The 14,782-nt window shown below is 40.0% G+C and overlaps 1 protein-coding gene across 1 annotated transcript; it reads right to left on the bottom strand.

Moving 5' to 3' along the window:
- Positions 1-9,976: 9,976 nt before the first annotated feature.
- Positions 9,977-11,264, bottom strand: LOC128741056 (techylectin-5A-like). Its single transcript, XM_053836633.1, has 4 exons — positions 11,116-11,264; positions 10,853-11,062; positions 10,172-10,798; positions 9,977-10,109 (listed from the first exon to the last, which is right to left on the bottom strand). Exons 1-4 carry the CDS (start codon positions 11,262-11,264, stop codon positions 9,977-9,979), a joined length of 1,119 nt encoding a protein of 372 aa, XP_053692608.1.
- Between the last annotated feature and the right edge of the window lie 3,518 nt (positions 11,265-14,782).

The raw sequence follows: 14,782 nt of genomic DNA on the forward strand, positions 1-14,782 counted from the left end.
GTTGCTATCTCCTGCGGTTCTAAAGCTACAGACAGTTTTTCTAAAAAAATATGCTTTTTGCCTTTCTACTATATGAAAATATAGTATAAAGGTATAGGAATCACTCGAAAAACCGAAAATCGAAAGAAAGCCTAGTGGAACGAATGTCATATACCATTCGACTCAGTTTCGAAAACTGAGCATTTTCTGTGTGTGTGTGTGTGTGTGTGTGTGTGTGTGTGTGTGTGTGTGTGTGTGTGTGTGTGTGTGTGTGTGTGTGTGTGTGTGTGTGTGTGTGTGTGTGTGTGTGTGTGTGTGTGTGTGTGTGTGTGTGTGTGTGTGTGTGTGTGTGTGTGTGTGTGTGTGTGTGTGTGTGTGTGTGTGTGTGTGTGTGTGTGTGTGTGTGTGTGTGTGTGTGTGTGTGTGTGTGTGTGTGTGTGTGTGTGTGTGTGTGTGTGTGTGTGTGTGTGTGTGTGTGTGTGTGTGTGTGTGTGTATGTGTGTGTGTGTGTGTGTGTGTGTGTGTGTGTGTATGTGTGTGTGTGTGTGTGTGTGGAACGCTTTTGATTGAACCAACATTTCTCGGAGATGGCTGGACCGATTTTAATGATCTTAGTGTCAAATGAAAGGCCTAGGTGTCCCATTGTTCGCTATTTAATTTCATACTGATCGGACTTTTAGTTCAAAAGGTATGTATAAAAATATGAAAAATATGGGACTTCATTATCTCATAGGTCCCTCAACCGATTTGAATAAAATTGATTGCATATGAAAGGGGAGTCTTTTAAAACCTTAACTTCAAGATTTCATGACGAATGGGCTTGTGGTTTGAAAGTTACATAAAGAAATGTGAAAAAAATGTATTTAAAACTGCTTTTTGTTGCATATAAACATTAATTCAATAGGAAACATCCTACAATTTATTATCATTTGAAAGTTACTGTTGAGATCTATAAAACGAAACCAAGTTACCGAAAATCGGTCGATTGATTCAAAAGTTATTCAAACTTTAACGCTTCAGCGCCGTATATTAAACCGTTAAAATGTATAAAATCGAAATAAATTAATTAAGGGTCGATTGTATTCAATGTATGTATGTATGTATGTATGCGTGTATGTGTGTATGTATGTATACGCGATTTGCAATATTAAAATTTGCATAGAAATACAAGAAGAGTGAGAAACATTTCAATTGTCATTTTCTTTACTTGCTGTAACTCGCAATCGGACGAGCAAAGCAAAAAGCGAAGAAAAGTATTTAATTTAATCATATAGGTATAGTGGTGTATAGTATTAAAAATACTAATGAGTTGATTTTCCCAAATAAATTTATACCAATTTCAAACAAATTTTGCGTATCAATAGATGCTTTTCCAATCAATAGATGCTAGAGCTTAGAAATTTTATATGAAAAAGAGGAAGAAAGATTACTAATAATTCTGTACGATTTGTTTTCGCTAGTGACACTTTAAAAGATAATATCGTATGTTATGTATCATGTTTTAACAAATAAATAAATATGGGTCCACTCATACCAGCAAAAATAACAAGCGCCGAAAAATATATCGATCATATGGCCGATCAAGCTAATGACTATTTTTTCATTAAAGTTTATTTAAAAGAAGCTCAAGTTTTGATTTTCGTGCAAAAATAATTAACTGAAAGAGCGCCAACTAAGAAAAAGTCCAATTTCTCTTTTTCGTTTTTCATATCTAATGCTCTACTCAGTTATTTTTCCAAATTCAGATATTAACTTTTTTGGATAAGGATTTTAAAAAATAAGGAACGGATATTTAAAAATATAATTTAGTTAATTAGGCTTATACAAATTTGAAAAAAAGTTTATGTCACCCCCCCCCTTTGAAAATTTTCGAAATGTGAAGGGGCAAAAAAATAAAGTGTCATATTAGTCTGTAGAATTTTTTAGTGACAAGCGGATTTTTTCACAGTTCAATGAGTTTACATCTCTAAATTATCCAATATGTGCAAATTTATAGTTATCTCGTTAGTCTCGATCAGCTTTCTTTCACCAACTAAGCTTTCTGATTCTGCTGCAAGTCACAGGCAACTATTGTGCCTTATCTTTAAGTTCCCGACGTCGAAAATTGGAGTGCTTGCAATCAGACTTTCGGCTTGATTCCATTTTAATTTACCTTGTTTTAAAAAATTTGATGGAGGCAACAATCAATTAAACAATATATTAGTGAAATTTGGTACCGCTTTTGCAGTGGGATTATTTTTTTTCTCTCAAAGGTACTAGATAAGATAAAAATAGAAACACAATTTTTCGGGATTTCGGGGCTCAAAATTGGTCGTTTTACTCCGTAATGTCCAAGTAACTACCCTAATTTTGGAGGTAGGGGACGTAAAACTCAACGACACAGTTTTTACTATTCATTGGATGCATGCAGCATGCAGGATGTCACCGAACTGTTCGAAACTTGAAATTTTCGAAAAGGTGTGCATCCTTAATATACACAGGAGAGGCCTGATATTCATGACTAAAAGGTTGACCAAGAAACGTGAATAGCTTCAGAGATTTGTTTTCTTAAAACATGCCGATAGCACAGCATAAGTGTTCCAAGTAATAAAATGGCAGGGACCTAAACTGCCATTTTCACACTATGGTTAGATTACTATACTATGTCGTGGTTACCGAGTTCTGACAAGTAACACGGATTTCGATTATTAAAAAAGCAAGGTAACTAACCGAGTGGCACGGAGGTTCAAAACAAAATGAAGGTCAAGTTATACGTTTGTGGCTCTCTAAGGTGATCCTGTGGCACTCCACTATTATCAAACTGCTTCATCTCTACCAGGATGCTTACTTTATGTGCTTGGGTCGAAAAATTTTGAAGTTTGAAAGGGTTGAACTAAAATTTAAGTACTGTACAAAATATTTGTATTAAAATTTTAATAATATGGAAAAATAAACGCTAGTTTCTTCTCTTTTGTTTGGTTATTGAAGGTTTAATGTTATTATTTTTTTCTTGCCCCCCCCCCTTCAACAATATTTTGAGACCAGGACATAAACTTTTTTTCAAATTTGTATAAGCCTTATAGATGTTCCTGAAAAATTGAAAAATAATTATTGCGGCAGTAGAAAGGCTAGGTCACACCGCTAGGTGGATTAATTCGGGTTTTTCAAATGTCAATAACGTAAAAACTGCTCAAAAGCAGCACATGAAATTTTGTATGGATATTTAGTAATATATTGGCCACCGAAATTAATTGAGATCGCATCGGTCCAGGTCGGCCCTTTATTGCTAGACCGTATTGAATATGAAGTAAAAATTACCGTTTTACTTACCGAAATCACAATTTTTACGGTAATAAGATGGATTAAAAAACAAAAATATTTATTTGTATTTTTTTTTTGCATGATTAAGTTAAATACAAATATTTAGAATTATTTTTGTACGCTGATAACCGGCTGCGAAGTCTGTCGATAAAGAAGGATCAAGTTCTTAAGGACGTTTATACCCATGAAGACTTGACGCATCTTTGTCGACCGACTTCGCCGCTGCACAGTGGTCCAAAAGGGTGAAAAGTGGAACTTTTTTCTAGTATGTTTTGTTTTCATTTTATCATTTATGGTCTTCAGCACTTTTGTTCATATGAATATCCCCCTTAATCTTAAACTGTCAAAAGTTAGTCATTGCTATAGTAAGTAATCAAAATAAAAAAATAACTTTTTTGTGTTAGGAAATATAGAGATAGCTTCTTCGGCAAAGTTGTAAATATTGTAAAAACAAGCAACTTTGCTGAAGAAATAAAATTTCTAGTTTTATCGAGTGTTGAACTATAGGGCATATTCTTTGAAATTTCTTTATAAATTAGTTTTTCATTCTTAGCTTTTGTTAGTTGCATTTTACAAGAATACAATGTTTTAAGCAATTATCGAAGCTCTCAAAACACACGTTTTTGCAGAAGACCGCAAATCTCTGGGACTTTTACTTTCCATGTTATACATCCAAGCTTTAAATTTCCGTAGATTCACGAGCCTATGGGTAAAATGGGGCAGGTGGATTTATGAAATCAGTGCTTGATCTTAAAGCTTGAGCTGAGTACTATAAACCGATATAGGTCCCACTTGTCCCCAACCACCCAAATGAGAGCACAGCAAGCATACGTTTTATGTGTTGCGTGTTCGCTAAAGACTCGATACAGGTCCATTTTTTTGTATTAGTAGATAGACACACGGTTTCTTGGGCAAACTTATGGAAAATATAAAGGCAAACAACTTTGCTAAAGAAAAGACATTTCTATCTCTATCGAGTGCAGAGCTATTGAGCATTTTCCTTGAAAATTATTTAAAAATTAGTTTTTCATACTTAGCTTATGTTGGTTGCATTTTACAGGAATATATGGTTCTAGGAGATTATTGAACGACTCAAAATACACGTTTTTGCAAAAGATTGCAAATCTCTAGGACCTTTCCTTACAAAGTTATCGCTTTTGACTCGTGATGATAAAATGATAAAATGAAAACAAAAGACACTAGGAAAATAGTTCCACTTTTCGCCCTTTTGGACTACAGTGCGCTGGTTATTAGAGTACAGGACATTTACGGGGTTAATGCTGTGGGCTTACTTGCTTGGCTTTTTCGGCGACAAACCATTAATCGTATCCGTGCCAGGATGCCGTCTCCATGTTTCTCGGTTTTGGGCTGCGGCTCTTCAATCGTCCCTAACACCCGCTGTTCTAGCATCATCGTCAACAGTGCTCGTCCAACGGATACAAGGTCTGCCTCGAAGTCGTTGGCTTCTGTCGGGTTTTCTGCTGAATATTGTTTTAGCTGGGCTCTCTTCCGGCATCCTTGCTACGTGGCCAGTCCATTGCAGGTTGTCGTGTGTTAGACTCCTCACAATACCCTCATCTTTAAATACTTGGTACATTTCGTGGTTCATGCGACTGCGCTACACTCCTTCTTCTAATATGCCGCCAAGAATTGATCGCAGTACCACCGGGAGAATTAGCGTCTGATAGAGCGCGAGTTAAATGTTTACTTCAGGACTCACATCGTTATCACATGTCACTAACCATATACTTTGTTTTGGTAGAATTTACGATAAGTCCTATTGTCGCAGCTTCCTTTCCAGGCAATGCTGAGAGCAAATCTTGTAAATTTCTTCTGGACAGCTTCAAAGCAGGCAATTCAATAGTCTATATAGGGACTCCATACTACACACCCAGTGTCGAGGGATGGTCGCATAAGCGTGAAATACAATGATCGTCAGCTGTGTGTGTCCATAAAGTCTTTTATTGTATGTATGCATGATGAATCGTAGATTGTGATTTGCTTTCACAATTATACTAGATTAGGGATCGCGAAAAGTGAGACTCGTATCCAGAATGTCTCACGGATCCTTCATAGACTCTACACGCTCTGGCTTTTACGGCTTCATGGTGCTCCGAATGGAAGCCAATACCATATGTCGTTGAATAATATTGAGAATATTTATGGACCAAGGTTACTCCCTTGGGGAACTTCAAAACTATTTGTGAAATAATCAGATTGCACTTCAGCAAGTATGACACAAAGGCGACGCATCATCAGGTATGACTTCAGCCACAGTGTGAAGCAAGATGAAGCACCTAGTTGGTCCATTTTTGTAATCAAAATTTGATGGTCGAAGGCTGCCTTTAAATCAGTGTCTACCGGTTTCAAGATCCATCGGGTAATGCGACGTGAATTGCTACAGATTTGTATCAATAGATCACCCAGTCAAGAATCCGTGTTGATCCAACAATAACTTCGAGTAGTTTGGAACCTGCACAAAGCTATGTGATCCCGCGGTAGTTGGCCACATTACGTTTGTCTCCTTTTTTATGGACTTACTTACTTACTTAGGTGGCTTGCCGTCCTAAGACAAAGCCTGTTGAACAAAATTTCTCCATGTAACTCGGTTAAGGGCTACCGCTCTCCAATTCCTCGGACACCGAGTACTCTCCGCCAGATCTCGCTCCACCTGGTCTAACCATCTTGCTCGCTGCGCTCCTGGTCGTCTTGTTCCTACCGGATTTGAGGCGAACACCATCTTTGCAGGGTAGTTGTCCGGCATTCTTGCAACATGCCCTGCCCATCGCATCCGTCCAGCTTTAGCTACCTTCTGAATACTGGGTTCGCCATAGAGCTGTGCGAGTTCATGGTTCATCCTCCGCCTCCATACTCCGTTCTCCTGTACGCCGCCGAAGATCGTTCTTAGCACTCGTCGTTCGAAAACTCCGAGCACCCGCAGGTCCTCCTCGAGCATTGTCCATGTTTCATGCCCGTAGAGAACAACCGGTCTAATAAGCGTCTTGTACAGGGTGCACTTTGTACGGGGACTTAGTCTGCTCGACCGCAATTGCTTGTGGAGCCCATAGTAAGCACGACTTCCGCTGATAATACGCCTCCGAATCTCACGGCTGGTATCATTGTCCGCCGTTACCAGTGAGCCAAGGTAGACAAATTCATCGACTACCTCAAACTCATCGCCGTCGATCAATATACTACTGCCCAAGCGGTGTCGTTCGGCCTCGGTTCCGCTGGCCAGCATGTACTTTGTTTTAGACGTATTTACCTTTAACCCAATCTTTTCTGCTTCGCGCTTTAGTCTGGTGTACTGTTCAGCCACCGCCACAGATGTTCTGCCGATAATATCCATGTCATCGGCAAAGCAGACGAATTGACTAGATTTGTTGAATATCGTGCCCCGCGTGTTGATATCCGCTCGGTTCATAACACCCTGTAGCGCTATGTTGAACAGCAGGCATGAAAGACCATCACCTTGACGAAGCCCTCCGTGTGATTCGAATGAACTTGACAATCCACCCGAAATCCGAACACAGCACTGTGTACCATCCAACGTAGATTTAATCAGTTTGATGAGCTTCCTGGGGAAGCTATACTCGTCCATGATTTTCCATAGCTCTTTCCGGTCGATGGTTTTATATGCGGCTTTGAAGTCAACGAATAAATGATGCGTGGGAACTCTGTATTCACGGCCCTTTTGGAGGATTTACCGCAGTGTAAATATTTGATCCGTTGTAGACCGACCTTCGACGAAGCCGGCTTGATAAGTTCCCACAAATCTATTCGCAATTGGTGATAGACGGCGGAAAATGATTTGGGACAGCACTTTATAAGCGGCATTGAGAACGGTGATCGCTCGATAGTTCTCACAGTCCAACTTGTCGCCCTTTTTGTAGATCGGGCAGATAACCCCATCTTTCCACTCCTCCGGTAGCTGTTCCGTATCCCAAATTCTAACAATTAGTCGGTGCAGACAAACGGCCAGCTTTTCTGGTCCCATTTTAATAAGCTCCGCTCCGATGCCATCTTTTCCAGCTGACTTGTTGTTCTTTAGCTGCATGATGGCCTCCTTAACTTCGCCTATCGTTGGGGCTGGCACATCTTCCCCGTTTGTTGCACCGTCGAAATCGCTTTCCCCGCCGCCATGGTTTTCCGCCTGGGCGCCATTCAGGTGTTCGTCGAAGTGCTGCTTTCACCTATCCGTCACCTCACGATCGTCCGTCAGAATACTGCCAGTCTTATCCCGACACATTTCGGCTCGCGGCACAAAGCCTTTGCGGGATCCCTTCAGTTTCTGGTAGAACTTTCGCGTTTCCTGAGAACGATGCAGCCGCTCCAACTCTGCATATTCCTGCTCTTCCAGGGTGCGCTTTTTCTCCCGAAAGATTTGGTTTCGCTGCATCTTTTATGGACAGAGAGCATGATTGATTCTTTTCACTGTGCTGGGAATGGTAGACTCTTCTACAGAACGACTACAGATAACGACTGAGTGGCACACTCAGCAATTTAGCCCATTTTTTTAGTATCAGAGACGGAATGCCATCTGGACCTACAGCAGTTGAGAGTGTTGCGAGAATTTCAAGTTGCCAATGTCCAAGACATCACGAGGGTCATCCATCAAAGCGCAATCTATTAGGTAAATGGGAATCGACTCCTAGAGAAAAACATCAGCAAAGTGTTTCGCGCATAAATCTCCTCTGATTCATGAATGACGTTTCTCATGCAGTACGGATTTGCGCTTGATTATCCGAAGCGAGGTGTTTCCCCTCACTTTTTTCGCAATAAAATAATGCTCAGAGACGCTGACTCCTGGTTGGTCAGCTCCAAGTTGACGCTTCTAAGAAATTTGGCGCTCAACCACTCGGCTGAGCTGATGCAGAAAAAGAAAATCGACATAAATTGTTTCGTTAAACGAAAAAATGGTGTTCGATTTCAACTCAACATTACCTCTTCGAATGCACTTCGAGACTGTATCTATAATATCTATGATTCTAAGACAGAGTGAACTTTATATAAAGTTTGTACCCAATTAGAAGAGAATATTTTATTCAAATATTTTTCACAAGCGTTTCATGTTTTGTACTGTAATATTTAAGGTAGAACTCTATTTGATTGAACTAAAAAGCTCTCTAATAGTTTTCGGTTTTACTTTCTGGGCTATTCATTGCTAATTCTTCAAGCATTCGGGACACCGCAAGTTTACTTTGATACGGTCAGGCCGTCAGATTACTTACTTCCTCGGAGGGAATGTTAAACAAGATGCAAGATAGTTCATCACCTTGTTTCAGCTCTGTACGTGAGTCGAAAGTCAATCCGGGTTTAAAGCCGTACTTGTGCGCTTATTACTCTTAAATTTTTTTTATCGATAAATAGGTTAGATTTTGCTAAAACTAAATAAAACAAATAAAAACTATTCAAAATACCTTTAAAGGGTACGGGTAGTCAGATTCTGGACAGTTTTCCGATCAAAAAATTGGTAAGAGTAACCCAAACGGACGTTATTTGTCCTCCGAGTAACTAGATTATTGCTAGCAAGGAGCTAAAACTGTTTAAATTTTCAATTTAAAATCTGAATTAGTACGCTTCGAGGGAATTCTGAGTAGTTTAAGAGTGTAGCTAATCGCGATCAATAGTATCATATGCTACCTTGAAATTAACACCAGTAAGTATGAGGTGCAGGCACGTCTCCCGAATTTTAAAAATGTCTGCAGTGGTGCAAGCTCACGTGTAACTCCTTTGATGCTACCTTACGCGTTCTTTTGCCATCAATAAGATGACGGTGACGACGTAAGATAATCTGGAAGAGTACTTTATGGACGGCGATAATAAGTATTATGTCGGGATAACTAAATCTGTCGAAACGATGGTTGTTTTGTACACATCACAAGGTGCATTACTTCCTTTCCAAAATAATCCTCCACTCAAGTGCCGATGCAAGTGGTCTTTACCGTATTTACAGTGCTCTCCTAACGATCTGTCTTTACCGGTTGCTGGACTTATCATCAGGAAACTCAGTTTCTACTGAATCATCACATTACATCCTTTCGCTGCATCAATTAGCATTTGTAGCTTATTCGGCACGTTCCTTACAACTGTTTAGAAGATGAATGCCTTTTGCTGTGCCAAAGAAATATTTGCACCAGTCTAAGCGCCTGCCAGACGATGGTATTTCGAATGTTCATACAGAACCCCGAGCCAAAAATCCAACCTAATTAAAACAACAACCGCACTAATCAATCACTAAATCTTTCAGTCCCTCGTTAGGGCTTTTAAGAAATAGCTTGTGTATATTCAATTAGTCGCCATCGCAAGTCACTTAGCTCTTAGTTTCTGTTTCTGACGAGCACTAGAACACTTTATCGCGAAAACGAATTCTTAAAATGGGTGACAATGTTTGACTGCTACGTTTTGCATCCGCACTGTTTTATTTTTCGGCGGAGTTTTTTAGTACAGCTATGATAAAAATAGTACATAGGCAACCGTCGTCGTAGGACAGCACTTAAATAAGAATCGCAAGTACGGGGATCAGAAAGATAACGAAGAACCAAGGCAACCTCCGAGTTGATTTGCTATTAGTTTTGGAACAGATGCATATTAAAAACCAGATTTTTTCTTTGAAAATACAGTTTTTCTTCCAACTTGTTTGAAACAGGGTGTTTAATGTGGACTGAACGACGATTAGTAAAAAAATTAAAAATTTTCAAACGTTATTTGAGACTCTAATCATCATTCGTGAACGTTTTAGTCCATAGTTATAACCTCTGAATGATTTCCAGCACATCATAGTGGCAAAAGCTTCCTGTGGTCCTTTGAGATAGAGTCCATTCAAATTGCTGGAAAGCACAAAACAGCATTAAAAATGTTTATTCATTTATCCACAATGCGCAACTCCCACCTTGCGTGGCATGCAGCATACCACCATGCTCCCTTATACATTACGGCACAGTTATCCGGCGGATGGCTATCATTATCGGCATCCAATGTCGTAAATTTCATACCCAGCGAGGGAGCTAACGAGTCCCCTGCATTTCCACTGTAGTTTCCCAAACTATTCAAAGCATACTTTTCCTCTGGTCCTCCCACCAGAAATCGGCTGTACTTTGCCACGGCAACACTCCCATCGAAGTCTTCCATTACGACGTGCAGTTCGTGCGGCTTGGCGTACGTCAGTTCATGGATCTTTTTCAAACCCAGCCAGAACTCTCCGCGAAAGTCTCCGAAACCGGTTTCGTACTGATCCCAACCTCGGTAGAAGTAAGTGGAGCCATCATAACGGTTTTGAATCACCGTCCAGCCACCGCCTTCATATTCCTGATTGCAGTAAACTTCGAATGCATTCTTGAAGCCCGATTGCGGCTGAACACGGTACCGTCCCGATCCACGGTTCGGCGCCACTTCAGCACACGTCTGTGGCAGATGAGTTGGTTCCGCGCATTTTCGATGCCCATCGGCAAGCAATTGTAGGATAATATCGTTCAGCATTTTCGTTGTTGGCATTGTTTGCTGAACACGATAAATTTGACTAGAAATTTCTGACATTAGAGGGCTGTACCAAAAAGCATTATGTTCTACTTACCTGGTATCAAGCAATACTTGGCTCACATTAAGCGATAACAATTCCAATTCGTTTCGAATGTTTGGAAGAGCATCTCCTCCGAATCTGTTGATCTGCTGCATATGCTTGATGATTGTACCGCCAACATTATCCATGGTTCTTCGTAGCATTTCAACGTCTGAGCTGAGTACTTGAAACTGTTCTTGCGTACGAAGATTGTTTTGTTGTATGCTAAAATGTAAATTAAACTGTTTATTAATTTCTTAAATGAATGGAAAACCTACCTAAAATTGATTGCATCCAAACCGGTCAGGGTTAGTTCATATCCAAACCCGGATGCATTAGAAAGACTTCCGTTGGATGCTTCATCGGAACTCCTCGCTAAGCGAGCTAAAATTATCACCGACAGTAGCACAAACTTAAAGAGCAGCATGTTGCACAAAGAAAGGTACTTGATAAAAACTGATACCGACTGCACAGCAAACGAAACGCTTAAATAGTCCATCCATGAAGCTCAAGGGGAATCCCCCGAAGGATGGTTCAAATTCTTTCGACTTGCCCTCGATGTTCAAAACAAGCAAATGCTTTCTTAACACCACATTCTCCCTGTCAATTTACTTATAATAAATCGACTGTATTGTTAGGAAAGCGTAATAATAGATCAAACTCATTAAAACATTACCTTGAATCAAATCAATTGTTTTGAGATGCGTTACAATCAAAGCTGATACCATCTAATCGTTTATCAACTTCCTGTGTAGGTGACTCACAGGCCTCTTTCCGTGAACCACTCTAAACCCTATCTTATAAGTTTACTTTGCACTTGCACAATTAAATTAAACAGTTCCGATTCAAATTTCGGACGACTTCAAACATCAGGCACTTTCGCATGAAACGCACATTTACATTGCTAATACGACAAAATCACATGCATGTTCACTAGGATGTGCTCTATCCGGGGAGGTATAAGACACCTTGTTTAGAATCAGTAGGCGCTGGGAAAAGTGAAAACTCAGAGTACGAACTTTGGACAAACGCAGATTCTTATCTTACGAAAATAAATTGTCGTGATTATAAAAATGTACAAATTGAACTTGCTTTAAAGGCCGTTCGCGCAGTTTGAGAATATTTATCAACTAACTATGGGACTATCGATTACAATGTTTTTGCGTGGGAAAAGCCACATCATACTGCTAGGCGGATAGAACAGGCAGATGTTCAGTAAAAATATATAAACTCGCTTAAGAGCAATTCCAGCTCAACTAATCGATTTGACTCGATTATTTTTGATTGGAATGAAATTTTGCTGATTGGGTTGGGTACCACGCAAGAACTCATTTTCCATTAAACTTGATTTTTTTCGTCATGAGTAACTTTTCAAAAGGGCGTATTTAGAAATGAGATTACTTTTTTTACAAAACATCATATTTTGAAAAATATTTATTTGATCAAAATGGCGTCAAAGGGAAAGTTGTAGGAAATTAAGTGTATTTTTAGAAAAAAAAAATACACTGATAGAAAAAACTTTTCAAAACCATGATGAAAATTATAGAATGTGAATTATCTCCAAACCTTCCCCTCCGATTTGCCTAATTTATTTTAAAGATAGCCTAAATTATGCCCTTAAATTAAGAACTATCGATGGACACTCTCCCGGATTTTTTTTTTAAATTTTGAAGTTAGACAAATTTTTCAAAAATATCAAAATTTTAGTTTTTTTGGAAATAAATAAATTTTTGTGCTACCGAACTGCTTAATAAGATGAAATTATAATACCTTCGAATTTTTTGCATGGGACAAAGTTGCAGCATAATTTAGTTAAGTGTCCGAAGTTGGAATCAGAACGGTAAATATAATAAAAAATAAATAAAAACATGTGTGCGGGTGAAGTTTACCGTCGATAAGTTTTACAAAACATGCTGTTAACTGTGGCTGCACCTTTTTTATTTCGATTATAGTCATTTTTAATGGGTTAATCGTCACTTCTGCAGGGCTAGGATTTGAACCCGATCCTCGGCGTGAGAGGCGGGATTGAACCCTATATATGCACTATAATTTATTGATTGGCTCCCAATTATTCAAAATAACTGTTAACCTTCAGAGAAAAAGTTTCAAAACTGAAAAGTTTAACAACATTTGAAAAAAGTTATCTAATCTTTTTTTAAGTTCAAAGTTCGATAGTATTAAAAAAAAAATCGCGCCTATATGTAAATGAATCTTATCTGTTCAAGATAATATTAATGATAATGTGTACCAACTATAATATTTTGGCTTTTCTAGGAAATCCCGGAGCAATACATTTCAACATTGTAAATTAGCTCTTAATGAGCTTACTACTAGGTGACTCAGTTAATTTATTGTGACTTGACCTTCACCTGCATTTTGATATATACAGATTAACGAGTAGATAAGATTTATCTTCCTTCCCGGAAATACCGTCAAGTAGTACTTTGGGAGGAGGTTGCGCCTTATCACTTCTCTGTTACCTGTCGAGACGTGCACAGATGCCGGGATGACGACCAACTTGACACCCATTTTTGGAGCAACTCTAGCTTACAATGTTGGATGTAAGCCGTGTTTTATGTCTCGTTACCTTTATTCAATGTTCTGCACATGTAAGCCAGCCTGGTTTAGCCAGGTATCTCATACCGCACCTCTTAGAATCTTGGGCATTCGAACATTACATGCTCTGGTGTTTCTTCCACGCTGCCGCATTCTAGCCAAACCGATGCAAGTACTGGCTAAAGCAGTGTCCAGATAAGAACTGCGTCAGGTGGAAGTTCACCTTTCCATGCTTCCTTTTCATTCAGGTCGATAGAACCGGTATGCCGTTTGACGCCGCATCCAATTCCCGCTCACTACTGCCGCTAGGTCCGTAGCTATTCGGCATAATTCTAGCCAACGCATTGGTGGCCTTCAACGCCTTCTCACAGACAAAGTCCACGTGGCTATTGAAATTAATCCAATCTTCGATTCAAAGCACTTGCTTTGAAGCCATGGCGTACTCTCCAACAGTGATTTCTACCCGCTGCACCGCTTTGCAGTTACTGACTTACAACACTTCCGTATCAATTGTCTCCGTGAGCATTTCTACCTCTTCTAGTCTTTCGCCTGTTACCGACAGTAAGATGTCGCCGCAAAGCCAACAATCTCTGCCCTTCTGGGTAGTTTTGACGTCAACACACCGTTCTGCATCCTGTGCCATAACCTTGAACTGAGAATAGAGCCTTGACGGACTCCCACCGTAATCTTTACCGGTTGCTGCCCCTTGACCGTCTCGTCACCAATACTCAGTTCTGAAAGTAATTCTTCAGGATCTTGCACAAGTAGTCTGGAACTCTTATTTTGTGCAGTGACCCGGCTATAGCCTCTTAGCTGGCTTAGCTTAGCTGGCGCTATCCGGACTACTGTCCGGATAGCGTCAACCGTTGACTTCCCTTTCCGAAATCCGAATTTCATCCACAACCGACCGTGTCGTCAACCTATTGAGGATGATCCTTTCCGGTAGTTTTCTGAGTGTATCCAGCAGACAGATTGGTCTGTACGATGCTGGATTTTTCGGAGGCTTTCCCAGCTTTGGTAGTAAGGCTAACCTCTGGATCTTCCACCTGTCCGGGAAGTGACCTTCCTCTTGTGACCTTAACAGTTCTGCAGTACCGTCCTGAGCATGCCCAGGAACGCTTGTATTTCAGCTTTTAGGGCTACGTTCGGAATTCCGTTTGGGTCCGACGCCTTCTTCACTTTCAGGCCTCCTGCAAAAGCTGCGAGCTCCTCGTTGGACACCCGTACACTCTCGGCGTCGTCCCCTTCGTCTAAGTACGGAGTAGGTGACGGGAAAAGTTCTTCTAGGATGATCTTCATCTTTTTGGACCAAGCCCAACAGTTATCGTTGGACCTGTGATTTTTGCCATAACAATACGGTACGCGTCACCCCACGGATTGGGATCAACG

Source organism: Sabethes cyaneus, chromosome 3 (assembly GCF_943734655.1).
Source record: "Sabethes cyaneus chromosome 3, idSabCyanKW18_F2, whole genome shotgun sequence".
NCBI classification, from domain to species: Eukaryota; Metazoa; Arthropoda; class Insecta; order Diptera; family Culicidae; genus Sabethes; species Sabethes cyaneus.